Raw genomic sequence first — 27,591 nt, forward strand, 5'->3', positions numbered from 1 at the left:
GGGAGGCCTCGTTGGTATCTTAGCTCATCACGAATGACCCCCACGATGGCCTCCTCTCGCTGCCTTTTATTGAGAGACAGTTCACACAAAACACAGCAAAGCAACGCCCACATGGTTCTAAGGCTTTGTATGTATATGTGTGAACTTCTATATGTAAGTAGGAGTGTGTGTGTGTGTGTGTGTGTGGTACCTCCTGCTGACCAAAGGGTCGTAAACGCAGGAAGCTTACATCAAAAGAAGCAGATCTTCCAGATAGGATGTATCTGCAATAAAACATTACAGCCCCCCCTAACCAGAACCTCGAGAATCTGGGGGGAAGGACAGTGGAATCCCTTTCATCAGAGTTGGCAAGCATAGAAATGACAAACATTAACAATTCACTCCAACAGTTTGTTTGTTTTTTAACTTTTAATTCTATCTCTCTAAGTTGTGCTTTTGAGTCCTGTGTCTGTAGCTTCATGGTCATCACAGCATTTTACCTTCATTAGCTTCCACACAAGCAGTGGGTTATGTTATGCTAACCCACTGTGCTCCACAGTGTTCATCCTTGACACATGTTTATAGCATCCATCATAGATTATAGATTAAAAGAGAGAGATGAGGACGTCAAGCTGGGAGAGAAACGGCCAGAAAGAGAGACCCCCCCGCCAGATAGAGGCGAAGAGTCTGGGAATAGCTAAGAATCAGTGAGACAAACAAGACAAGAAAAGAACAAAGCTAAACACGAGTTCCTTCTTCACAGTCAATCACCAACATTGTGATTGACTGTATCTGCCAGATACGGTCAAATGTACAAATCCAGATAACAACAGTAGGGACGCTGTGTAAGCAAATGTAAATAAAAACAGATTGGAATGATTTGCAAATGTCATAAACCCATATTTTAATCACAATAGATTACATATAAGACATATCAGATGTATCCTTTTTAGAAAAGTATTTCTTCATTTTGAACAACACATTAAAAAAAGTTTGGAAAGGGCCATGATTCCCACTGTGTAGGATGCTGTCTTCTTCTAACAACATCTGGAAACGGAGGAGACTGACTGCTGGATTCCTGTGAGAGGAATGTTGTCCTAATCTTGTCTGATAGAGGATTCAAGCTGCTCAAAAGTCCTGGATGTTCTTCGTGGCATTTTTTTTTTTTTCGTGATGTATCAAATGTTTTCAGTTAGTGAAAGGTCTGGACTACAAGTCAGGTTAGCTCCCAGACTTCCATTATGAAGCCGTGCTGCTGTAATAGATGCAGTGTGAGGTTTAGGAATCCTGCTGAAATGTGCAAGATTTTCCCTGAAAGGTATTGTCTGGATGGGATAGTAGCATGCAATGTTCCCTCTAAGCTGCGCGACGCGTGCGCATTGCGCACTGCTGGCATGGTCTCTGCAAGACAGAAAATCTGCGTTGCGCACAAAAAAAAATCTAACCTGAATTGAAATTAAAATTAATACTTTAACAATTCTGTTTTGCAGTGTTAGTCAGTAAGTGCCTGGCTGCTCCCATATGGGATTAGAACGATGCCACGTCTTCTGTCATGTTTCGGCTGTGTGTAGGCAGGAAAAGGACCCAAATGCAAAACTCAACATGCAGGAATTAAACTCAAAAAAACTGCTTTATTGCAGAACGGCACAAAAAACATAACAAAACTAAACTGGGGCATGGATAAACTGACACACAGGGAAACACAGCCATGAGGAAGACTACGACACTGACAACAAGGAACACAGGGCTTAAATACACTGAGGGATAACGAGGGAATGAGACAGAAGGAGAGCACAGCTGGGAGTAATCAGGCTGGACGAGACAAGGGAAGCAAAACTAGAATCACTGACATCAGACACGGACCTTCTCAGTAAAACAGGAAGCACACCTACTAAACTCTAGACATGTAAACTTAACAGCAACTGAGGAGAGAACATAGGGACCTGAAACATGGGACAGAAAGGCACAGTAGACACAACATGAACACAACAACGCCACAGGGAAAGAGTAAAACAAAACACAGAGCACAGGACCTCTTACAAAATAAAATAGGAAACGTAATGAAACGCAGACATGACTACATGAACTTGAAAACATAAGAAACAGACATGAAACACATGAAGGGCAAGGGAGACTTAACAGGGGTTGAAAACACAAGGGGAAACTAATAAGCAAGTGAACTTAGATAACCTAAAGAACTTAAACATATCATGAACATCAAAATAAACTAAAACTCAAAACGCTGGGTCAAAAGACCCAGGATTTTGACTCTGCTCTTCTCTGGCGATAATGATGGCAGTGCGATCTGCCTCCCTGTACTGCTGCAGGGCCGTATACAGCTGGGACAGGTACTTTGCATCCTGGGAGGAAAAGAGAAACATGAACTAATAGATTTAAAAAGTTTCCCTCTTAAATTTCACAGGGCTCTCTCAGCATAAAACAGTAACAGCTGCAGAATTCATCTCAACTATCTGGTTTAAGTTGTGTGCCAGACTGGTGACCCATCTATCAGAGGCTTCCTGTGACAGCTGGGACACCTCTAACTCCCCTGGGACCCACTTCTTCTTCTTCTTCATATTCTTCTTTCAGCTGCTCCCTATACAAGTCATCACAGCAGATCATCTCTGTCCCTCTCACCCAGTCCCTAACGCAATCATCTGCCACACCAACCCTCCGCATATCCCCATTCACGACATCCATGAGCCATCTTCTGTGGTCTCTGTCATTTTCTCCTGCCTGGAAGCTCCATTTTCAACATCCTTTGTCTGGTATATCCACTGTTCCTCCTCTGCACATATCCAAACCGTCTCAGCCTTGTCTCTAACTCTCTGATACACTAATTTACAGAATATCATTTCTAATCTAGTCCATCCTGGTCACTCCCAATAAACTTGATACATGGTTTAGGAAATGGACAGTGGATAATTTAAAGCAAGAGATATTGACACATAAAAATCTTGCAAAGCTAAACTAAACTAAAAAGCAGAGACTCACCCATTTTAACCATCAGGCATAAGAAAACTGCCTCAAGTGCGTAGAGTTTAAACTGACTAAGAAAACTGAGGCACAATTTACAGGCAGACTGCAGTTTTTCTAGTTTTCTCCAGATAAACAATGTCTCAGAAACACGGTTTAAAACAGGAAAGCCTCAGCAGTACCGAAAATCTTCTTCAGTCCTTCAAAGTAATGCCTACTACAGACAATCTGTCAAACAAACTCCCGGTTGCTCTCTAATCACAGATCTGCTGTCCCATTACCTCTTGAAACAGAACATTTGTGAAGAAAGTCTAAATATTCTGGGTCCTTTTTAATATTACACCAAAACTCACGACGCTACAAAAAATATATTCACAGGGAGAAAAGGCAGTAAAGATCCTGCAGAACAATAAGTTAATAATCAGAATATGCTTGCTGAGTTCAACCTGAAACAAAAGGCTCTGGTGATGCAGTTACCTTGGGCATGCCGTCACTTTCCCCCATCAGGTAATCTACCAGCTGATTGGTCAAAGAGCTGTCCTTGGCCTGGCCAACCTGAAATACACACACTTCAATAAAACAAATGTCTCACACACACATGCACGCACGCACACACACTCACTCACTCTTTAGCTCACAGCTCTCACCATCTCAATCGCCATCTCGATCGCCAGGTTGTCTTCGGTGTTAGGGCACAACAAGAAGTTCTTCAGCGCCTGACAGTTGTCCAGAAAGAAAAGAGCCGTTTGAATAACAGACGTCATAAAACTAAACATGACTGATGAGTGAATTCATTGCTCTTACTCTGCTGTACTGTCCACACTTCTGAAAGAACTTGCCAGCCTGCAGGTGTTTCTTTTCTCCCTCAAAGTAGAGAGCGATACACTGATAGTTCTCCTGTGTCGCCTCAGAGCCTGATGAACACAAAACCCACCAGCCATGAAACAACAGTGAAAACTACGCATAATTAAACAGAATGACACAAAGAGAAATCAGCTCAGGCCTCAAGCAAACACAGCAAAAGGGGGAAACAGTTCAGATTTCCAGAAACAGGCTGACCGATGATGTCTGCGTAGACCTCCATTTTTCCGTGCTGCTGCGCCAGCTGGAAGGCTTCGTCGTGGCAATCGGACGAAACCAGGATGCGGATGGCTGAGCCATAGTCGTTAGACTGTAGAAAGAACCTGGGGTGCACACAAACAGACAAATGGAAAATAAATAAATAAATCACCAAGCAGAAACAAACAGAGCTGACAGAAAATGAATGACCACCAATCCTAACAGGAATGAATCCTTAAAGTACACAAACTAACAACCTACTTGCCCTCCGCCTCCTTGGCCTTTGCATACTGCAAGTGAATCTCGGGAGAAGAGATGTTTGGAAGCAGCTCTTCCACCTTCGTCCTGAGAAAGAAGCAAAATAAAGTGAAATCCAACCAAGATGATGAGAAACGTGCTGATTGGATGTGTTTGTCAAGGTGTGTTCATATTTGCCTCACCAGTTTTTGCAGCAAATGTAGGCAGAGACTGCTTTGTCATAATACTGTCCTTCTTCATAGAGCTGAGCAGCTTCAGAGTATTGCTGTGATAAAGAAAAAACACACACAGATGAAGATATGAACAAGACACACCACCTCTGATCTGTAAATGCAGTCGTCCCCATTTTTCAAAGTCTGACAAACAAAGCAAGACAGATTTTGACTAAAATATACACAGCATATGTTGTGTATACTACGGCTTATAAAACTGGTAGAGACGCAGCTGAGACTCACTCCAACAAGGCTGTTACTCACACTCAATTTTTGCTCCAGTTTGTCAAATCTCCCTGGACTCATAATAAGGACAGGGATTATTATATTTTAAATTCCCACAGATGTCCCTTATCTGTAGAGCCTGAGGTTTTCATTTTGGTCACATGGTTTTCAAGCTGTAACTGACTAAATTTAGGGATGCTTTTTTTTTTCAGGTGGAAATGTCTGCCAAAAATGTGGGGCTGACTCTACCTTCATGCTCTCCAGTATGGCCCCACATTCCTTCTTGAGATCTCTGCTCGGGTGCTGGTTAGCCAGAGCGGCTCCTCTCCTGACATACATCCTGGCCATACCTGCCTGGCACGCCGCATCGTGCTCCTGGAACTGTGCAGAGAGGGGGAAAATGAGAAAGATGGGTACAAACACAAAACTGCTTTATTTCCTTCACCTCTGACTACAAACTCCAACTGCCACCTGCAACAAATAGAAAGAACATAATCTGTAATCTGTAACTTGAGCTATATGTACAGCAAACCCTCCATCCTGCCTTCAAGTGACCTCTTTGTAAATACAGGGAGAAGGTGAGCAGGAGATATGACTATAGGTGACATTTTCCGCTATGAAAACAAAAAAAAAAACTAACACTAAGTCACAAACATTACTTACAAGGAAAAACAGAATTGTCAACATGAGATTGTGCTTACTTTGCTGTTGTGAGTCATGCCTTTTTCATAGTGTGCCAACGCATTAACATAATCTCCACTACAAACACACAGAGAGAGAAATTTACTGAGAGTCTAGACAAATCAGGTCAGTACTAAACCTGTGCAATGTGTGTAAACACTTACACAAATTCTAGATGAACAGCATATTCTTTGGATATAAAGGGAATCTGATCTTCTGCTAGCCTCTTGGCTAACATGAGAGCACTGTCCCAGTGCAGCAAGTCTCTTCTCATCTAATACACACAAAGACACACACACAATACTACATGAACAATGTTATCGTTACAGATGTTCTGCATGCAGTGAAATGTCATGATTGTAATGAACAGCTTAACATTTTACTGCACGTGACAGCATAAAAAAATGAAAGGAGTTTTCATTCTCTTAAATGTTTACACAGACGCAAACACACCTCCAGAGCAGCGACTGGGGAACTTGAGGACAGATAAAGGTCTTGGGCCCGGTCGTAGTCCTCCAGAAACATGGCCAAATGTCCTGCCAGTAAATTCATTTCCTCTGTACCCTGGAAAGAGAGAATGACATAAATACTAAGAGAAAATGAGAGAGACTGAGTGGACCAGTCTAAAATTAGAACACACAGGGGCGATGTCTGTCAGGAAGAATCTGTGACACACAAATTATGTTTATTCAAAAGGGAGAATGCATATTAATTAAGATGAGAACATAACTTTATCAAGTAAATATGCCAGATTTAGCCATACAGGCTAATTTACATCTGTAGTCCCTGCCAGGTTGATGGCATCATAAATTAATCAACACAACCAAACATACAGAGGCATGTGAGCGTGATTAAAACACAGAAACAAATGTAAAATAAACACATACCCACATAACATATTAAAAATCGAATGCTAAAATCATTTTATGAAAACACATTAGAATCGAGGACTTTCGGTGAGACTATGGCCGTTTCTTAATTCTCAAGTACGCGAGTACGTACTCGCGTTCTCGGTGAGTACGCATCGCCGAGAACGAGAGGGGAGTACGCCGCGAGAACGCGAGCACGGACTCGCGATATGTACAATTGGAACACCTGCGTACGTGATGATGTCACAGGTCCCGAGTTTTTACTGCCGTCCCCTCTTAATTTAACTGTGAGTAACATGTTATGAAGCTTAACTTTAATCACAGCCAAACCGGTTTACTCAGGAACAAATAAAACACTGAAATAAACCAAACATTAACATTTAGAAGTGATCTAAGTGACTTATGTATCATTTTTAACCTCAGTAGTGAAACCTCTAATAATAAAAATAGTGTACATGTACATACGTGTACATACCTTAATAAAAACAAGCAGGTGAGATGTTAGAAAGCTTTTATTTTTATTTTAGTGGACACTCAATACTATAGACAGCTGCTGGGGTTTGTTTAACCTGAGTAGTGAGAAGACCGCAAGCGGGGGGGGGTGAAAACGATGTGCCGGGAGTCCGCTGTTGAGTTTTGGACGAAATGCATTCTGGGATATTTAGCTGTACCAAGTCCACACCGATGCATGCTCGATAAAACGGGCGGAGCGAGAACACATCCGGGACTTTTTTGCGTTCTCGGCTTGATGCGTACTTCGAATTGGAACAGTACTTGGTCTCCGACTGAGGACGTATCACGAGTACACGAGAATGCAAGTACGCACAAGTACGCATATTGAGAAACGCCCTATGTCTAATCAGGAAAACATGTGTGCATACCTGGATTCTCTGCAGAGACCGCACCATGCCGACATTGCCACTCATGCGGTACACCTGGATGGCCAGCTCAACCTCCATGTGGACCAAGCAGGCTTTGCCCAACTCTGCCCAGTCTGCATTAGTGCCTGCAGACTTGCACAGAGCCAAGGCTTCGTTGAACCTGGACAGGAAGATTATGTTATTTATAAGTCCTTTACGGTTCTTCTCGCCTCCATCAAAGTCGTCATCGGCTGCCTTAAAATTGCAATTCTGTAAGTTAGCAAACTGTTAAATTTGAGTGAAAATGTAAAAGTGGGTAAGAAAAGTAAATCAGTGAAAAGGGATGAGTGCTCCAGATAATAATAATAATAATAATGATGGATTGGATTTATATAGCGCTTTTCAAAAAGATGACTGGAGCACACCCGGTTCAGTGTTTCCAGCATCGCTGACCTTTTGAGCATGACAGCCTGGGCGAGCTGCCTGCTGAGCTCTGTCGAGGAGTCTGTCGCCGTGTGCTTCAGGAATGAGTGTGTGCTCAACTCCACTTTGCTGTTTTTACCGCACGACATTTGACAGGTCAGCTCACCATTGTCAAAGAGCAGAGGCTTCTGGGAAAAGGGGAGCGCGGTGCTCCCTACTAACACCACCTGTGGGCCTGAGCAGAGTCACAGAGAGAGGAAATATGCTTAAAAACATCACCTGTAGTACATTTGAATGCATGTGGGCACTGATGTGACCTTCTTATTACTGCCCCGTGATGTGGTGCCATCCCCCTACCATAGATGGTGGTTTCATGCAGGGCATAGGTGTAGACTTGGTCATCATCATAGGCTACAAACACCCCTCTGCCTGCATGCCAGTTGTCCCAGAGCACTCCTGTGATGGTGGGTGAAAAGTTGGGGAGCTCAAAGCAAGACTCTGTTGCCTGCATTGAACACACACACACACACACACACACACACACGTTACTGTAATTCTAAAGAATTTATTGCAAATTCTTTTGGGTAAATGACCCCGAATGAATGCTGAAAGACTCCACTTCAATCACATCTTGATTGCTTGAGTTATCTTATTAAAAGTTACACACAATATGCTCAGGTACTTTATATCTTTTTTTATTTAGGTAAATATTCATACTTTTAAAAATGCACTAACGTTTGCAGGGGAGAGCAGGAAGCCGCTGTTTTGGTTATCGATGAACACAACTCGAGTGCCAATAACGTCAGGGAACACTTTCCTCACACCAACTGAATGGCTGTAACTGCTCACGGTCTCCCAGTCCTCAACCAGGACACACACCACACTTCCAGACTGAGAAAAACAAAAATTCAAGTGATGTTAGCAAGTGAAAAAAAAAATAAAGAAACGAAACAAAACACAGAGGGTGAAAGGAGTGTTTGTGAAAACAGGACAAATATGACTGACAAGAAAAACACGATTAAACTAAAGATAAAAAATATATATTTAATAACTGACAGTGTTATACTGATGTCCCCTCATATAACTATGACATGTAGATTTTGTACAAAGGCGATTCTTTTTCTCTGATCACACTCACATCAGTGCCATAGTGGAGGAAATCGGCAGTGAGGGCGTGGCAAAGGATGCGGCCTTTTATCAGCTGATTGGTCAAAGAGCTGTCCTTGGCCTGGCCAACCTGAAATACACACACTTCAATAAAACAAATGTCTCTCACACACACACACACACACACACACTTTAGCTCACAGCTCTCACCGTCTCAATCGCCATCTCGATCGCCAGGTTGTCTTCGGTGTTAGGGCACAACAAGAAGTTCTTCAGCGCCTGACAGTTGTCCAGAAAGAAAAGAGCCGTTTGAATAACAGACGTCATAAAACTAAACATGACTGATGAGTGAATTCATTGCTCTTACTCTGCTGTACTGTCCACACTTCTGAAAGAACTTGCCAGCCTCCAGGTGTTTCTTTTCTCCCTCAAAGTAGAGAGCGATACACTGATAGTTCTCCTGTGTCGCCTCAGAGCCTGATGAACACAAAACCCACCAGCCATGAAACAACAGTGAAAACTACGCATAATTAAACAGAATGACACAAAGAGAAATCAGCTCAGGCCTCAAGCAAACACAGCAAAAGGGAAACACAGTTCAGATTTCCAGAAACAGGCTGACCGATGATGTCTGCGTAGACCTCCATTTTTCCGTGCTGCTGCGCCAGCTGGAAGGCTTCGTCGTGGCAATCGGACGAAACCAGGATGCGGATGGCTGAGCCATAGTCGTTAGACTGTAGAAAGAACCTGGGGTGCACACAAACAGACAAATGGAAAATAAATAAATAAATCACCAAGCAGAAACAAACAGAGCTGACAGAAAATGAATGACCACCAATCCTAACAGGAATGAATCCTTAAAGTCTTTAAACATCAAGTACACTGAACCACAGCTATTCCCAGCTTCTACTGTGATCCTTCTAACAGTCATCCATCACCTGTTAATAACATTTACAGGCCTAAAAGACATTCAATTCTCTATATCTATAGTAACAATAGACATTGGTTGCAGCTTTGTGAATGTATCAGCCACCAGTTATGTAAACTTCAATCTCAAGAGGTCACTAATAAAATAACACGGTACTGCCAATGTTTTTGTACACTCAGTGCCTGTAATTTGTTAAAGCTGTCCCTTTTACAGTAAATGTAAAAAAAGTGAGTTATTTGTTGGATTTTCAGGTCAGTAAAATCCCACCTGGCAACCATCTTTGCTCCACCGATGCTCTGCATCTCTCTGGCGATGCGAACAGCTTCTTCTGGTTTGTTCAGGTGGTCCAGCAGCACGCGGATCACACTGTCCCAGTCCTTCGCGCTCTCGTAGGCTCGTGCCGCATCCTTGTATCTGTGCGCACAGTTCTGAGGATGTCAGGTTCCCTTTCAGCGACCCACACATCACAGCACACAGGTACACAAACTAACAACCTACTTGCCCTCCGCCTCCTTGGCCTTTGCATACTGCAAGTGAATCTCGGGAGAAGAGATGTTTGGAAGCAGCTCTTCCACCTTTGTCCTGAGAAAGAAGCAAAATAAAGTGAAATCCAACCAAGATGATGAGAAACGTGCTGATTGGATGTGTTTGTCAAGGTGTGTTCATATTTGCCTCACCAGTTTTTGCAGCGAATGTAGGCAGAGACTGCTTTGTCATAATACTGTCCTTCTTCATAGAGCTGAGCAGCTTCAGAGTATTGCTGTGATAAAGAAAAAACACACACAGATGAAGATATGAACAAGACACACCACCTCTGATCTGTAAATGCAGTCGTCCCCATTTTTCAAAGTCTGACAAACAAAGCAAGACAGATTTTGACTAAAATATACACAGCATATGTTGTGTATACTACGGCTTATAAAACTGGTAGAGACGCAGCTGAGACTCACTCCAACAAGGCTGTTACTCACACTCAATTTTTGCTCCAGTTTGTCAAATCTCCCCTGGACTCGCAATAAGGACAGGGATTATTATATTTTTAAATTCCCACAGATGTCCCTTATCTGTAGAGCCTGAGGTTTTTCATTTTGGTCACATGGTTTTCAAGCTGTAACTGACTAAATTTAGGGATGCTTTTTTTTTCAGGTGGAAATGTCTGCCAAAAATGTGGGGCTGACTCTACCTTCATGCTCTCCAGTACGGCCCCACATTCCTTCTTGAGAAATCTTCTCCTGTTCTGGTTAGCCAGAGCGGCTCCTCTCCTGACATACATCCTGGCCATACCTGCCTGGCACGCCTCATCGTGCTCCTGGAACTGCGCAGAGAGGGGGAAAATGAGAAAGATGGGTACAAACACAAAACTGCTTTATTTCCTTCACCTCTGACTACAAACTCCAACTGCCACTTGCAACAACCGGTCGCAGCAGATGGCCGCCCCTCCCTGAGCCTGGTTCTGCCGGAGGTTTCTTCCTGTTAAAAGGGAGTTTTTCCTTCCCACTGTCGCCAAAGTGCTTGCTCATAGGGGGTCATATGATTGTTGGGTTTTTCTCTGTATTTATTATTGTGCTATCTACTGTACAATATAAAGCGCCTTGAGGCGACTTTTGTTGTGATTTGGCGCTATATAAATAAAATTGAATTGAATTGAATTGAACAAATAGAAAGAACATAATCTGTAATCTGTAACTTGAGCTATATGTACAGCAAACCCTCCATCCTGCCTTCAAGTGACCTCTTTGTAAATACAGGGAGAAGGTGAGCAGGAGATAAGACTATAGGTGAAATGTCATGATTGTAATGAACAGCTTAACATTTTACTGCACGTGACAGCATAAAAAAATGAAAGGAGTTTTCATTCTCTTAAATGTTTACACAGACGCAAACACACCTCCAGAGCAGCGACTGGGGAACTTGAGGACAGATAAAGGTCTTGGGCCCGGTCGTAGTCCTCCAGAAACATGGCCAAATGTCCTGCCAGTAAATTCATTTCCTCTGTACCCTGGAAAGAGAGAATGACATAAATACTAAGAGAAAATGAGAGAGATTGAGTGGACCAGTCTAAAATTAGAACACACAGGGGCGATGTCTGTCAGGAAGAATCTGTGACACACAAATTATGTTTATTCAAAAGGGAGAATGCATATTAATTAAGATGAGAACATAACTTTATCAAGTAAATATGCCAGATTTAGCCATACAGGCTAATTTACATCTGTAGTCCCTGCCAGGTTGATGGCATCATAAATTAATCAACACAACCAAACATACAGAGGCATGTGAGCGTGATTAAAACACAGAAACAAATGTAAAATAAACACATACCCACATAACATATTAAAATCGAATGCTAAAATCATTTTATGAAAACACATTAGAATCGAGGACTTTCGGTGAGACTATGGCCGTTTCTCAATTTCTGAAGTGCACGCGAGCGTACTCGCGTTCTCGGTGAGTACGCATCGCCGAGAACGCAGGGGAGTACGTACCCACCGAGAACGCGAGCACGGACTCGCGATATGTACAATTGGAACACCTGCGTGCGTGATGATGTCACAGGTCCCGAGTTTTACTGCCGTCCCCTCTTAATTTAACTGTGAGTAACATGTTATGAAGCTTAACTTTAATCACAGCCAAACCGGTTTACTCAGGAACAAATAAAACACTGAAATAAACCAAACATTAACATTTAGAAGTGATCTAAGTGACTTATGTATCATTTTTAACCTCAGTAGTGAAACCTCTAATAATAAAAATAGTGTACATGTACATACGTGTACATACCTTAATAAAAAACAAGCAGGTGAGATGTTAGAAAGCTTTTATTTTTATTTTAGTGGACACTCAATACTATAGACAGCTGCTGGGGTTTGTTTAACCTGAGTAGTGAGAAGACCGCAAGCGGGGGTTGAAAACGATGTGCCGAGAGTCCGCTGTTGAGTTTTGGACGAAATGCATTCTGGGATATTTAGCTGTACCAAGTCCACACCGATGCATGCTCGATAAAGCGGGCAGGCGAGAACACATCCGGGACTTTTTGCGTTCTCGGCTTGACGCGTGCATTTCAATTGGAACAGTACTTGGTCTCCGACTGATGACGTATCACGAGTACACGAGAATGCAAATACGCACAAGCACGCATATTGAGAAACGCCCTATGTCTAATCAGGAAAACATGTGTGCATACCTGGATTCTCTGCAGAGACCGCACCATGCCGACATTACCACTCATGCGGTACACCTGGATGGCCAGCTCAACCTCCATGTGGACCAAGCAGGCTTTGCCCAACTCTGCCCAGTCTGCATTAGTGCCTGCAGACTTGCACAGAGCCAAGGCTTCGTTGAACCTGGACAGGAAGATTATGTTATTTATAAGTCCTTTACGGTTCTTCTCGCCTCCATCAAAGTCGTCATCGGCTGCCTTAAAATTGCAATTCTGTAAGTTAGCAAACTGTTAAATTTGAGTGAAAATGTAAAAGTGGGTAAGAAAAGTAAATCAGTGAAAAGGGATGAGTGCTCCAGATAATAATAATAATAATAATGATGATGGATTGGATTTATATAGCGCTTTTCAAAAAGATGACTGGAGCACACCGGTTCAGTGTTTCCAGCATCGCTGACCTTTTGAGCATGACAGCCTGGGCGAGCTGCCTGCTGAGCTCTGTCGAGGAGTTTGTCGCCGTGTGCTTCAGGAATGAGTGTGTGCTCAACTCCACTTTGCTGATTCTACCGCTTGCCGTTTGACAGGTCAGCTCACCGTTGTCAAAGACCAGAGGCTTCTGGGGAAAAGGGGAGCGTGGTGCTCCCCTACTAACACCACCTGTGGGCCTGAGCAGAGTCACAGAGAGAGGAAATACGCTTAAAAATATCACCTGTAGTACATTTGAATGCATGTGGGCACTGATGTGACCTTCTTATTACTGCCCCGTGATGTGGTGCCATCCCCCTACCATAGATGGTGGTTTCATGCAGGGCATAGGTGTAGACTTGGTCATCATCATAGGCTACAAACACCCCTCTGCCTGCATGCCAGTTGTCCCAGAGCACTCCTGTGATGGTGGGTGAAAAGTTGGGGAGCTCAAAGCAGGACTCTGTTGCCTGCATTACACACACACACACACACACACACACACACACACACACACACACACGTTACTGTAATTCTAAAGAATTTATTGCAAATTCTTTTGGGTAAATGACCCCGAATGAATGCTGAAAGACTCCACTTCAATCACATCTTGATTGCTTGAGTTATCTTATTATAAAGTTACACTACAATATGCTCAGGTACTTTATATCTTTTTTATTTAGGTAAATATTCATACTTTTAAAAATGCACTAACGTTTGCAGGGGAGAGCAGGAAGCCGCTGTTTTGGTTATCGATGAACACAACTCGAAAGTGCCAATAACGTCAGGGAACACTTTCCTCACACCAACTGAATGGCTGTAACTGCTCAATGCCTCACAGTCCTCCACCGGGACAGACACCACACTTCCAGACTGGGAAAAACAAAAATTCAAGTGACGTTAGCAAGTGACAAAAAACCAAAGAAACAAAACAAAACACAGAGGGTGAAAGGAGTGTTTGTGAAAACAGGACAAATATGACTGACAAGAAAAACACAATTAAACTAAAGATAAAAAAAAATATATTTAATAACTGACAGTGTTATACTGATGTCCCCTCATATAACTATGATATGTAGATTTTGTACAAAGGCGATTTTTTTCTCTGATCACACTCACATCAGTGCCATAGTAGAGGATATTGGCAGTGAGGGCGTGGCAAAGGATGCGGCCTTTTCTGTCATCGCCTGGAAAAAGCTTCATCTGCTTCTTCTCGTCCTGATCTTTGCCTTCAATCTAAAAACACAACACATATACGGAGGCCTGTAGTTTATTCATGAGATAAACAATAAACAATGAAACCTGCTTGGTGATCAGTCACCAGATGGCTCACCACATGGAGCTGGACTTTCCCCTCAAACAGCGCTGCTGCATAGTCAGAGTTAAGACACATGCTGGCTATTGTCCCCAAATACTCGATGTCCTTCAGCTTATTAAAACCTGAGACACACAGACACATTTCAGGGACGTAGAAGGGCAGAGATTCACTCTTGGAAACCTGACTCAGTGGACACAAAACACATATATACACACCTGGTTCCTGATCTGCCAGTGCGTAAAACCAGGCTCTGTTGTTCATCCCCACAGCCACATGGCATGGTCCCACTGCAATGAATGTGGGCTCTACTTCCACTTCTATCGTTACTGGACTCTCCTGAAAACACAGCAACAGATTCTCATTTTACATATTACACTTTTAAAGAAATCCTTCCTCTGTTTAAGGGCTGCTGTGAGCCTGTATGAGCATGAGTCCGGTAATCCCTCGACTCTATTAACAAAACGTGGTTTTTAGTCCAAGTTGTTTGATTTTGTTTTTTGCTGATTTTCTTGTTTTATTTTTCATCTTGTTGCCAGCAGTAAGCCACCTCAAAAAGTACTCTCCTATCTCTGCTGTTTTTTGTTTTTTCAGAATAATAACTGATAATAATTATAAGAGAATGCGTGTGTGTGTGTCCTTACTTCGTCCACCTGGTTGCAGACAGTGACCTCCAGCAAGGAGGTGAGGTAGGCCAGCCGGGTGCCATAGCTGTCGCCAAGAATGGGCAGCTTTGTCAGGAAGACATGGAGCGTCCCTCTCTGTGTGGAAAGTGCCAACAGCTGGCCGTCATCTGTCCAGCTCAGCTGATCCAGACCTGTAGGAGGAGACACACCGGGATCCACAGTGATTGAAGAATGTAAGATGGCCTTTTAGAAAAACTAGAATCCCCCCAAAACAAAACAAAACAAAACAAAAAACAACAGCCTCACCTTTATTCTCATCATGCAGCTGAATTATTCTGCTGATATCTTTACGATCTGACAGCTCGTGGATTATTATGCTGAAGCAGAAGCACAGGGTCAGATTTTTCCCATTTACAAATGATAAAAACATAAACAAAACTGAAATGGCAGTCCAGCTGCTTTATTGAAAGCCTGTGTGCATCCTCGCTTGATGCTGGTGAGATGGCCACACTGTTGAGTCCATCTTTAAAGCTATAAGTGTGACACAGCTCATTCCCTGTCTCTCCAGATTTTTGTGTGGCCAAAAAACAACAACAAAGTACACTTTTTTTTTTAACATCACATGAAAATTCTGAAGCGTGGCGGTGTTTTGCTGAGCACCTCTGCTTACCTGTTGTCCCCACAAGACGCACACTTGTTCACTGCTGTGGAGATGGCTATGCTGTTGAGACAGTCTTTATGGTTGTGAGCCCGATAGAGCTCATATCCTATCTCCCTGATGTGTGTGGAGATGACCACAAAGTATCCATGGGAGAAACCAATGAGTATATACCCATCACCATACCTACACAGTCCGACAAAGATGGTGAGAGAACACATTTTACTGCTAATAACTCAAGTGTGATTAAGTACCAAAGCTTGTTGTGTGTGTGAACAGATGCAATACCAGCGGTAGGACACAATGTTTCCATAGTGGCGCTCGAAAGCTAGCTCTATTTGGTTTCCCGGGTCGTTGATGTTGAAAAGCATCAGTATCTTCTTGTCCACAGAAACACTCACCTGAAGGGTGGAATAACGTGCACTTTTTCCATGACACATTTCAGACATCCTAAACCTTTTATAACCTTCATGAGAAAAATTGATTTAAAATTCTCTGCAAATCCCAGATAAGCTGTTATGTTCAAACAGACCTTAAAATGTATCTCCAGTACAGGTTCAATTTGAAACTAGCAAAAAACAGACTCACTGTGCTCTCTCCTTGAGCTGAGCTTTCATCTGTCTTCATCACCGAGAAGTACATTTCAGCAGGCTTACCCCGAACCGTTGTCTAGCAAAAGATCAGAAAGTACACTCAGTCCATAAGACCTGCTGTGACTGATTTTTAGTCCAGTTCAGATTAATTTGACGTACCACAGCCTTTTCTCCCTGTTTCCTGAATAGCTACTTAACATCCACCCTTCCATTGAATCCATTTCTGATGTGGCTTTAACAAACAGGTCTGCTAATATTTCTTTGGGAATCACCTTGTTAGTGCAAAAATACTATTATGTATTACTGTGCATTATGTACAATTACATTATGCCTGTCACACTGTTATGTTTGGCATTTTTCACAGATTCAACCAAAGAAATTATGTGGTTTTTGTGACAGGTTTATAGTAACAAAATGCCTAAAGATACAACTTAAAATTGCCTGCTTGCTAAGCTGTCTGTTATGTAAAGAATCAACACTGGTTCACACTTTGAGTTAGCCTTCTTTATGCTTGAATGATCCCTTGATCAAAAGGCTTAACAAACAAAACACAGACTGAAGTGAAAATGAGTGAAAAAGCAGCAAATGTCTAAAGAAAACTCTGAAAGACCTTCAGAAAAACTGGAAAACTATTGTTAAAGAACATTAAAAATACTAGACATGAGGGTTGGACCAAGATTTTGCACACTACTGTATTTGACTACCTGTCTGATGGTGTCTCCCTCATGATTGCTGATGCTCAGTGTGTTGTCGTCACTCCCCAGAGCCAGCAGATTCTGGGAGCTCCAACAGCCACACGTAATCTTCTTGCTATGTTTGCCTATCAAGTGTGGAGAGAAGGAGGCAGAGAATCAATATTACAGAACAGACTAAAGACCATTAAACCATCCAAGATTATATATACAGTTGTGTCGTGTGTTACCCAGCACGGGGATCTTGCGTGAGGTCTGCTGATTGTAGATCAACAGGTTTCCTTTGACTGTTCCGACTGCCAACAGCGGGCTAGTCTTTGACCACAAGACGAAAGACATCTGATCTCTGTTTGAAACCATCAACAATTAGAACACAAAACATTTAGCTTTACTTATTTCAAAGTTAGTGTTTTGTTAAAACAGGGAAAAAAACACATATTTGCAGTGAAATTATACAATGACTAACACTTGCATCACTTATTCAGCCAGTACAATTAACTGTACTAGAATGATCGGGTTTTATTTTCTCCTCTGAAATGGTCCTACCTCATACCGCTGTCTATCTGGGATGTTTTACTGACGCTGGCATCCCAGAGAAAGATGGAGCTGGATTTTGCAGCTATCACTGCCAGAATGTCCCCATCCTTATCCCAGTCCATCCCCACACAGCGCCTTACAGAGAAAGAGGAGAAAGGAAGTTATTAAGAAAACCTGAACATTCAGTGGTAATTAGCTAAAACTGTTAGATGACACGAAACTGGAATCTGAGTGATTTTTCACACTTACCCTGGAAGGTTGATTTCAGTCCACTTGTGTCCACGTCGATCAAATATTTTCACTGTGTTGTCCTGTCTGTGTGATTGAAAATAAAGCTCAGTCGAAGACAAATAGTAGACTGTTACACAGCCTTCTCAGAGCTATTATGTTAATGAAAATGGCATACTCACCCTGCAACAGCAATATATCTGCCAAAGCTTTTCTGCCACTTGTACAGTAGGTTAGATCCCGCCCAGGCTTTTTCAGCGAGCACAAACGCACTCTGTGGATTTAAAGATGTCCTTATAGGTTTGTTTTTTCCCCACTCTACCAATTTTATAGTGCCACTTCAACGTACAGTTTCATCTTATTTGCTTCTAAATGCATATTAAAGCATCATCTAGAAAGCTCCTTAATCAAACTATATATAAACATGTGTCAGATAGCTAGGTACAACAACATACCCATGCACTGCATGCAACAAAATACGCCATAGAAGTTACTTTTAAAACAGAAGAGTGACTTATTTTACTTAGCCTAAACTTATGTCTGTGTTATCATTACAAAGATTAGCTCAGCAACCTAAAATATTTTAACAAAATGCAAAAAAAACAAACTCTCCCCGCTGTTTAAACAGACGGGTGACAAACAAGAGAAAGGTGCTATAGGTAATATTATTTTAGCTGTGAGTATAGAGCTTTTGTTATCATTACTGTGACTATGTTTGCCAAACAGCCTTTTTTGATTATTGGATAATACACAAAGCAAAACACATTTTAGTGGACTTTGGTTCAGTATTATATATTTCTATGAACATATAAAATGTCAGAGTCTGATTGTAGCCTCTGGGTTTTTTTAAAAAGCATTTACTCCCTACACATATCTATATTTTCTACTCCTTACATTTTCAAAACAGGCTTGTTACTTTTGGTTTAAGCCATTTGAGGGGAGTTATTTCATTGCTGCAGGCATCAAACATCAAACTGATTTGAACCTAAACACATGAAAGGCAATCCTGATAGTGTACTAATCACCTGGCTATGAAACATAAAAAAAGATGAAAGAGGCAAAACTGTTTGCAAAACATAGTCAGGAGTTAAAGTGGGCCAGTGTTTTTTTTTTGGGCACAACACCCGAACAACTGCAGGTGCTCATAAGTTGCAGTCACGGTACTTCAGCATCCAGCTAGCAATAGACAAGATGAGCATGAATAAATGGATTAATAGTTTTTAAGTGACAGGTAATTTCAAATGCAGCATTTCTATCAGCTCAACAAACATCAGCAAACACACAAACTGTGTGGTCTTTGCACCTTTGTGGTCTTGCTACCTAAGAAACTACACAATGACAATAAAAAAGTTCTAAGTTCTGTTTGTGTGCAGTTTCTCTCACAGTGTGTTGCTAGCTAAAAGTCCAGCTGCTGTACATCGCAGGGAGAGAAAAGAAAGAGAGCTAACTTCACTCAGAGATGGAGAAAGATAAGACACACAGGACAGGAGAGGAAGAAGAGAGGTTAGATTTAAAAGTAAGGACTGCTCAGTGGGATTTAATAAACTGGAATGTAAAGCTTGCATGTAAGTCCTCATGTGCTGAAATCAGATATTGGGTCTGTGACATTATGTTTTTTCATATACTGAAAGATGCTGCAAAACAATCTGAAACAGACTAACTGAGTTATTTAAAGACTGCATGAAGATCCTCTGCAGGTTAGTGCAGGATAAACAGGTTAGTTTGCTGAACTGTGATGGATTTAAAGTAAAGTGTGAGTGTGACCGGTGCACAGTGATTGTGGTGCTCATGTCAGAATTAGATTACATCGAGTGTTGCAGAGATTCATTTAAACTGAAGCTCAAGATGCTGACATTCATTCACTGAGTTCCACCTTCATACCAACAGTATAGTGTCTAATATAAAGACAGTGTACTGTCAGTGTAGAGGATGGAAATCACCCAGGACAGCTCATGAAACATCTGCTGACATCTGGTTGAATTCAGTTGTGTACATCCACAGAGAGCAGCAGGTCAGCTGATCACAGCTTGTACTGTAAGAAAATCTACTGGAGCTCTCGTTAGAAATAAATAGTTCGTATTTCATCTACTAATCTTATTTTAAATATTACATTAACCTCCTAGGACCTGGCGTCCACGTATGTGGACATTACATTTCAGGTTATTTAGACCAAAATACTCAGTTTTGCTCTACAAGGGCCTGATATCCACTTAGGAGGACATTATACTGCTACTGTACTATCGAAGTTTTAAACGAATATCCTCATATGTGGCTCTCATTTTTCTTAGAAACAAAAATTAGGTAAAAAAAATAAAAATCTGGTAATTCTTTGTTTTACATTCATCAGGTCCCAACCAGCCCAAATATCAAAGAGAAATTAAAATGCCGTGGAAGAGTTCGGGTCTTAGGAGGTTAATATAGCACTAGAGCTGGGCGATATAAGATTTTTTCATATCACGATATGTTTTTTTTCTGACAGGCGATAACGATATATATCACGATATAAGCCAAATAGCTATATTTGTAAGATTTAAATGTGCCGTTGCTCACAAGTAAAATGTGAAATAATCAGCAGCTTGTTTTGATTTAAATATTTATATCCCATAACAAGTTCAACAGGGTAGATGTACTTAAGGAACATGAGACTTTTTCAGATAAATAAAGGCAAATATTGCAAACTACACAAAAAGGCAGCCGCTAAAGCGTATAAGTTTCAAAATAGAACAAACAAAACAGACTACTAAATTGTCAATTCCACTTAGAAACAAAATATTAATTAAAACTAAAAATAAATCTTAGTTTGTTTTACAGAAGAACAGACAAAATTGACTAACTTTTGTCAATATCAAATAAACTGAGAACTAAAAGGAAATTCTCAATCTCTCCTTCTTGTATAGCTTAGCTTTTCAAACAGTTACTTTAGTCTGACAAAAGCCGAATGACGAATTAGCGCTTTCAGTCAGAGATTGAGCATGCACCGGTTTATTGTATTTCCAGACTTGCTTTCGGCACAATTTACAGTGCGCGCTACTCTGTTTTTGTCAGACTTGAAATAGCCGAAATACCTTCACACCACGGAACTTCTATGGCCCTTCCGTTCGACAATCTCTCCGGCATTGGAAACATCATCTGTTTTCTCTTCGGTAACCTTTGGTTACGCTCTCGGTTGATTTTTCTCTAGTGGGCACACTCATTTCCTCCATTACCCGGGCAGCACGGCGGCTGGCTGCTTCCCAAACAAATACACATGTGCGGCTTGGTACTTGTGCTGTACGTAACAAGTCATGTGACGTGACGCTGCGGCTGTAATTGGTTCGGCTGTTCTTCTTTCTTTTTTTAAGAGGACAAGAGAGATGAGGCCTATCGCAATAGTTTAATTTTTCTATCGAGAAAAGTTATTTCATAATACATATCGTTATCGTTCTATCGCCCAGCTCTATATAGCACAAGGTTCAGTTAGCTTTGGATAAAAATAGTGGTAAAAATGTTCTTCAAGGAGCTACTTTTACTTTCTTACTCTTACTCTACACATTTCAGAGCCCATACTTTTCACTTGAGTAAACAAGTTATATCAGTACTTCAGCTTTTGATGGAGTATTTCTTAACACTAATATCTGTCACCTTCTGTGTTGAGCTCATTGTTTTCTCTGTAGTGACTCAACTGATTCCAAGTAGCTGGAAATGTTCCTCTGCTGCTCCGTCAGACTCTTCTCCTCCAGCTGATCAGCTGGGACACAAAACAGATATTTGTTAGGCTCCACACTGCACTGAAGAGTCAAAGTGTCTCATATGTCCATCTGACAATACAGAGAACAAAATTGAGCTTCCCTAAGTGGGCAACTTGTTTGAAACAAACACTAAAGGTTTTAGCACCGATACTGAATTTAGCAGTATGGCAATCTTCTCCGTGTTTATCCCACTGTACAGAAAGTGTCTGCAATTTAATTGGAAGTTTGCTCATTTTCTAATCTATTTATTTTATTTATAAGTAAAATATATAAATAAAACTCTTCAGATCTCTTTAAAAATGCCCTGCCAAGAACAAACAAAAACAATCAATGGAGCTGTACAAACTAGTAACACACACACACATGAAGATGAAGATGAGATAAAAAAAAAAAAAAAAACTAACTTATAATCTTCAATGTCAATAGAAGATGGGCGATTTATGAGCAACACATTGCCAGGAGGGCAAAAAAAACTGAGCGAGAGGGGCTGCTATTGTGTGTGTGTCTATGGATAATAGCAAACACTGAAATACATTTTTGCACGCAGCAATGAATTTTGTTCACTCAAATTCAGCTTTTCTTCGCTCAAAATAAAACACTTGCACCTGCAAACCTTTTTACGTGTGCTCAGAACAGTGGCACAGAAATGACGCCATAGTGGTGCTAGCTAGCTAGCTTGGTTAGCAAGCTGCATTCCTAAACTGTGCAGGTGCTACACAGTGACCCAAAGATGCTAACTAGGGCTGAGTAATAGACTAATAAAATAACAGAAACTTTGATTACACTTAGCTCATTTAAAAGCTTCCTTCTAACAATAAAGCTGTTTACTTCTTTCTGTTTCACTCGCTTTTGCTGATATCTTCCAGTAAATTAGTTTATAGCAACTTGACTTGTATTGACTTTTCTTTCAACAGGTTCACACATATCTGACAACAGATACCGAGGAGAGCAGCAGAAAACTTCATTCAGGAGCTAAACTCAAGATTGACTGAACTCAGATCAAAGTTATCTAGTCACTTACCTTTGGATGAGAAAGCGAAAAACTGAGAAGCAAACGCAATCAAGCGGGGAACTCTGCTTCTTCTTCTTCTTTTTCTTTTGGCGGATAACGCTGGTGCATTATCGCCACCTGCTGGACTGTTTGATCATCAACTGGGCACAGACCCTTGAAAGTTTCTGCTCAAATAAAAATGGAATTCCAGCATCTTGTGACTTAAGTTTGTGGTTTTCACTGTTTACTCTGTAATTTTCTGCACGTGTGTTCTGCAAACCCCAAAGTTTAAATCAATGACAAATTTAGGATCTTTAAGATGAATCTTTAAGCTGCAACCAGCAGCTATGTAGGCCTAATTATTAACCCAAACATGTGAGAGAGAATAGGTATACGGTTGGAAAAAAGGAGGGGGTCTGTGGAGTGTTGAGAAATCAGTTTCACCCGGTTCTTTTTATTCCTCGGGCATCCAGAGACGGCACCAGACCTCAGTAGTTATTTCACAAAACCTTTATTCATCTTTTTTCATCTTCATTTTAGCATGCATCTTCTAGAAGGAAGACGTGCAAGGCCGGTGTCCCCGAGCAGATCTTCACTCCTTTGTCTGTGAAACACAGTTTTGTAGAAGCGACCCCATCATAAACCCCCATGGTGTGCTCGAAACTGTGTGTGTATGCACGAGCACGTGAGTGCCTATGTGTGCGTGTACCCGTGTGTCTATGTGAGTGCACGTGAGTGACTGTGTGCATGTAGGTGTGGGTGTGTCCTAACAGTCAAAGCACTGTGTGTGTGTCTCTGTGTATGTGACTTCCTGCCGGTCATTAAAGTAATCTCCTCACTCAATCTACACCAAATTCCTTTACACAAGATAGAAAACACAGTTAACATATTACAAACACTGAGACCCCACTCTGCATCCACCGGGCCAATGGCCTCTTGTTGTCTTACATTTACATTTACAGATAAGGATGCAGAGAGTCTCCTGCAAACCCACCTCCAAGCCATGGAAACCATGAACTTTCATTAAAGGTACAAGCATCAGCATCAGCAACCCCCAACTGTAGCTTCCTGTCTTCTTTTATGACAGCAGACCCCCAGTGTCCATAAATTCCTTTCTCTCTAAACAATTACACAGACGAAACAGGGCGTTGTTGGAATGCTACTACGCAAGTAACCCTGGCGGGAGGGGTTACATGAATAGGATGAGGGACCTATGGATATATAGATATATATATCCGTTAGTAGCCGGATAATATTAAAGGTTTTTATTTTATTGCGCCTGTAATATGATTAATGTAAGAAAGCAAAATAAAGCTGCTATTGAAAAAAAGAAATAGTTCTTTACTGAGAAAATGGTTATCAAGATCATTGTCATAATACTGAAACATTTAAACAGAATTCAAACTATGAGTTTGTCTGTGGAAAACTAACTGCCGCTTTGTCTCTCTATACAGCACGGACTCAACAGAAATCTGCTGCGTTACCCCCTGAACTCTCCATGCCCCAGGAACCCCTCCTCTCTGATCCCCCAGGAATCACCCTCCTTTTTTTCCCACCGGATGCGATTAGTCACACATATGGAATCGATTAGACACTTCCGAGTACCCCCTCTCCTCACCGGATGCAATTCGTCGCGCTTATGGATCATATTACACACATCTGGAATCGATTAGTCACTTCCGGAGTACTTCCGGTAAGCTCAAAAGGTCAAGGCTGGGGTCATCAATCAAATTTTGACACAAGCAATACACCTATTCTCTCTCAGATGTAAAGAGCTATGATTTTTGAGAGAGGGAGTGTTTGCCCAGGGCGCCAAACAGGCTAGGACCGCCACTGCATCCAGCTACTGCTCAGATACTGGGAATATTGTTGAAATATTTATAAATGAAGAGCTTACATTCACATGTGCTCTGCCAGGGCCAAACATCGGTCTGGATGAGGGCATCACTGGACACAGTTTGCTTTGTTGGTTCAGCAAGCTTGTCGCAGTCATCGACGGCGGCTGCCAAGCGTTTCTTCTAAGATGACCTTTGCGAACGTTGACCTTGCAGAGTTTCTTGGTTGCTGCCTTTAGGACTTTCTCTCTTTTGTATTTGAAGATAATTCATTCAATATACTCAGCTGCCTCCCTTTGGTGCCTCACACATCACTTTGTGAAGTTTTTCAGTGTCCAGTTATTTTTTTTTATTGCTGTTTAAAGTCTCTGTATGTTTGACCCTGTAGACTGTTTAATGGACTGCTTGTCTCCCTGTTTGTAACCACTGCCTGTTTTTGACTAAAGATTTGGATTTTTGACTTTAATACAGCCGTGAGATATGAATTAGACACGGTTTTAAAGGAGGATCCTTCACATGTCATGCATGTGCCCCAGACATACTTGCAATTTCAGTGGATGGAAACCGCAAGCATTACCGTTTCAAGAATGCAGCTAGGTACAGCAAAACATGTATAGTAGCAGTGTTTGTATCAGAAAATGTGACTATAAGGTGCACCAATTAACTGTATGACACCATAAAGTATACTGTATTGCTATTTTGTTCAGATCTGAGGAACAGGGCATCTTTGAAGGCGCCTTCATCGCAAAGGATGAAGATGTGGGGAGATTTGTGGACTACATACACAGCACATCCAGACATGTAAGATTGAACACTCTAATTACATAGACAGAATTATGGTAACCTTTAACACTCTGCTGAAGAGATTGTGAAAAGACACTGTCACCAGCTATTTAATGCATTTTAGGTCTCCGGACGAGGTGTTTGTGGAGGGAGTGGTCAGCAGCCAGAGAGACCTCCCAAAGATCCAGCAGCAAGGTGGATGAGGAGGGACTGGAGCTTGCGGTGTGTAGGCATGGAGTGCTGCTCAGTGCTCTAAATATGTACGGAGGAAAGTTTTGCCTATCCCTTGTACCTGCACCAAAAGCTGGCCAATAGACTTATCACTTTTTTTTGTATGGATGTTACCTGCAAGTATTGGCCATATCTTGAAAGAGTAACAAAAAGCGGTCCAGAGCTCCAGCACCTTCTTAGCATGAAGCCATTTCTTTCAGTCTTTCATGCTATAGCCCACGATTTCAAATGTGAGGTATGAAATTCTCACTTGAATCACTTTATCTGATCACTTGCACATCAACATTTTGTGTAATTTGTATTTTATCTGTGTGTTTATGTGCATCTGTGTGTGTGTGTGTGTGTGTGTGTGTGTGTGTGTGTGTGTGTGTGTGTGTGTGTGTGTGTGTGTGTGTGTGTGTTTCCAGGTGAAATGGGTGAAGCATATCAAGATGGGGCTGGTTTGACTCTAGGGAAGGAGGTGGAGCAGTGTAATGCCTTTCTGTCAAGGATTGCAGTTACTACGAAACATATGTCCAAAGCAGGTGAGAAGACAAATACTGCACTAGTTAGATTTAAGTGTCTAATTATGATGAAAGTGGTAACATTACGTTTTCTGTGTTGGCAGGATGGAGGGACATGCTAACTCTTATGGCCATGCGCTGGAATCAACAAAAGCTAGACCAGTTGGCCACCTCTCTGACCCATCAATATCAGAAGGTACTTTATTTTTAGATGCTTACTCCTCTGTGTTCTAATTATTTAGAGTAAACATGTGTTTAGTGTTTTTTTGTTTGTTTTTTAATCTCAAATTGTCAATGTAGGCCACAAAAGCTCTTCTAACCCAGCTTCAGAACCTGGAGTCCTTAAAAGTCCAGTTTGCAGTGGCTGACAGTCAACTGGATGAATGGGTCAGTGATCTAAAGGAGATTCGTCGCAAGATCCGAGAGGAGAAAGGAATCTTGACTTCTGCTGTGGAAAAATACAACAGAATGGTTCCAGACAAAGAAACTCTGTGCTTGGAAGAAATTCTGTCTGGTGACACAGCTTGGCCATAGCAGCGGGCACACAGCGGTAGGTGTACAAATATGTTGTCTACTTTCAGCATATCTGACAGATAATGAAACCCAGTGCTTCAGGTGTTAACCTAAAATCACTTACGACTTCAGACGTTCTTTGTGAATTGATCTATAACTTTGTTATAAATGCATTTCAGACTCTGTCAGCCTCACAACAAAGAGAAGGGCATTCGATATCATCATGGCAATAAGAAGACTCGAGGAGGAAAAGAAGATTCTTGTTAGAGATGGACCATCACTGGAAATCTCTTTCAAAATATGATGATATCCTGAAAGAGCTGTCCGGCCTGTTTTCCAGTGAGATATTTAAAAGTATGTATTTAAGTAATGCATACAAAACACTGACTGTTTCTGAAGGCAGTAAAGCAGACTAAGTTATATGTTGTTCTACTTTTAAGGTTCTCATTGTGGCCTAAGTGAGGAGGGTTTGAGAGGTCAACAGAGCATCAACCTCAGAAAAGCGGCAGAATGTGAAACAAAACAAGACAGTGTTATATGCAAGTTTTGTCAGGAGCAGAGAACATTAACCTTGATCATACTTCCGATGATGACTTTTACAGTGACTCTGAATTTTCTGATTAAAGTTGGTAATAAATATCTGTAATATATCAGTTTGTTTTCAAACTTATATCAACTTCCTACCTAGTAGGTTTAATGCTGGGGACCCAAATATATATACATCTAGCATTTTTTTCATGTCTGCCATTGACCAGTCATTGACAGTGCATTCCCAAGACTCCATCACATCGATGCATATAGTTATTTATACAAAGACCACTGGCACATTTTTATTTAATGTCATTCGTAGAGCTAAAAAACCCTGCTAGACTGTTTTCAAACATGCATTTTGGTAATGCAGAACAGTAGACTGGTATGTATCAGAGGGAGATTTTGTACTTTTTACATTTTTGACATGTTAAGTTACTGTGCTATATTTTTGGCTCACAGAATTTACAAGACATATTGAAATGAGATTGATAGAACTTTCTAAGCAAATTTCAAGTATGCTTGTCACAGGTGATATTTTTCAATCTTGAGTATTTCAATGTACATGTTAAGTATATTTTCATGGTATGTACCATTAGCATCAACAGTATCAATAATATTAGAGTGC

The 27,591-nt window shown here is 41.4% G+C and overlaps 1 protein-coding gene and 1 long non-coding RNA gene across 2 annotated transcripts; both read right to left on the reverse strand.

The window, feature by feature from the left end:
• Positions 1-1,625: 1,625 nt before the first annotated feature.
• Positions 1,626-22,644, reverse strand: LOC120432749 (WD repeat-containing protein 19-like). Its single transcript, XM_039600803.1, has 42 exons — positions 22,601-22,644; positions 21,473-21,578; positions 18,034-18,125; positions 17,873-17,938; positions 17,633-17,758; positions 17,317-17,432; positions 17,099-17,214; positions 16,390-16,470; positions 16,090-16,202; positions 15,814-15,987; positions 15,450-15,520; positions 15,162-15,334; positions 14,736-14,856; positions 14,536-14,642; positions 14,322-14,438; positions 13,918-14,075; positions 13,196-13,402; positions 12,762-12,921; positions 11,466-11,576; positions 10,761-10,892; positions 10,255-10,337; positions 10,076-10,159; positions 9,845-9,991; positions 9,272-9,396; positions 9,017-9,126; positions 8,860-8,928; positions 8,681-8,779; positions 8,260-8,433; positions 7,900-8,047; positions 7,573-7,777; positions 7,141-7,300; positions 5,844-5,954; positions 5,555-5,664; positions 5,411-5,468; positions 4,959-5,090; positions 4,455-4,537; positions 4,276-4,359; positions 4,015-4,139; positions 3,760-3,869; positions 3,603-3,671; positions 3,433-3,510; positions 1,626-2,339 (listed from the first exon to the last, which is right to left on the reverse strand). The coding sequence occupies exons 2-42, from the start codon at positions 21,488-21,490 to the stop codon at positions 2,214-2,216; spliced, it is 4,749 nt and encodes a 1,582-aa protein (XP_039456737.1). The 5' UTR covers positions 21,491-21,578; positions 22,601-22,644; the 3' UTR covers positions 1,626-2,213.
• Positions 13,380-13,972, reverse strand: LOC120434066. The gene is made up of 3 exons (XR_005608922.1): positions 13,918-13,972; positions 13,525-13,672; positions 13,380-13,402 (listed from the first exon to the last, which is right to left on the reverse strand). It is a non-coding gene; the product is annotated as an uncharacterized LOC120434066 (long non-coding RNA).
• Positions 22,645-27,591: the final 4,947 nt, after the last annotated feature.

This window comes from Oreochromis aureus, linkage group 17, assembly GCF_013358895.1.
Source record: "Oreochromis aureus strain Israel breed Guangdong linkage group 17, ZZ_aureus, whole genome shotgun sequence".
Lineage (NCBI taxonomy): Eukaryota > Metazoa > Chordata > Actinopteri > Cichliformes > Cichlidae > Oreochromis > Oreochromis aureus.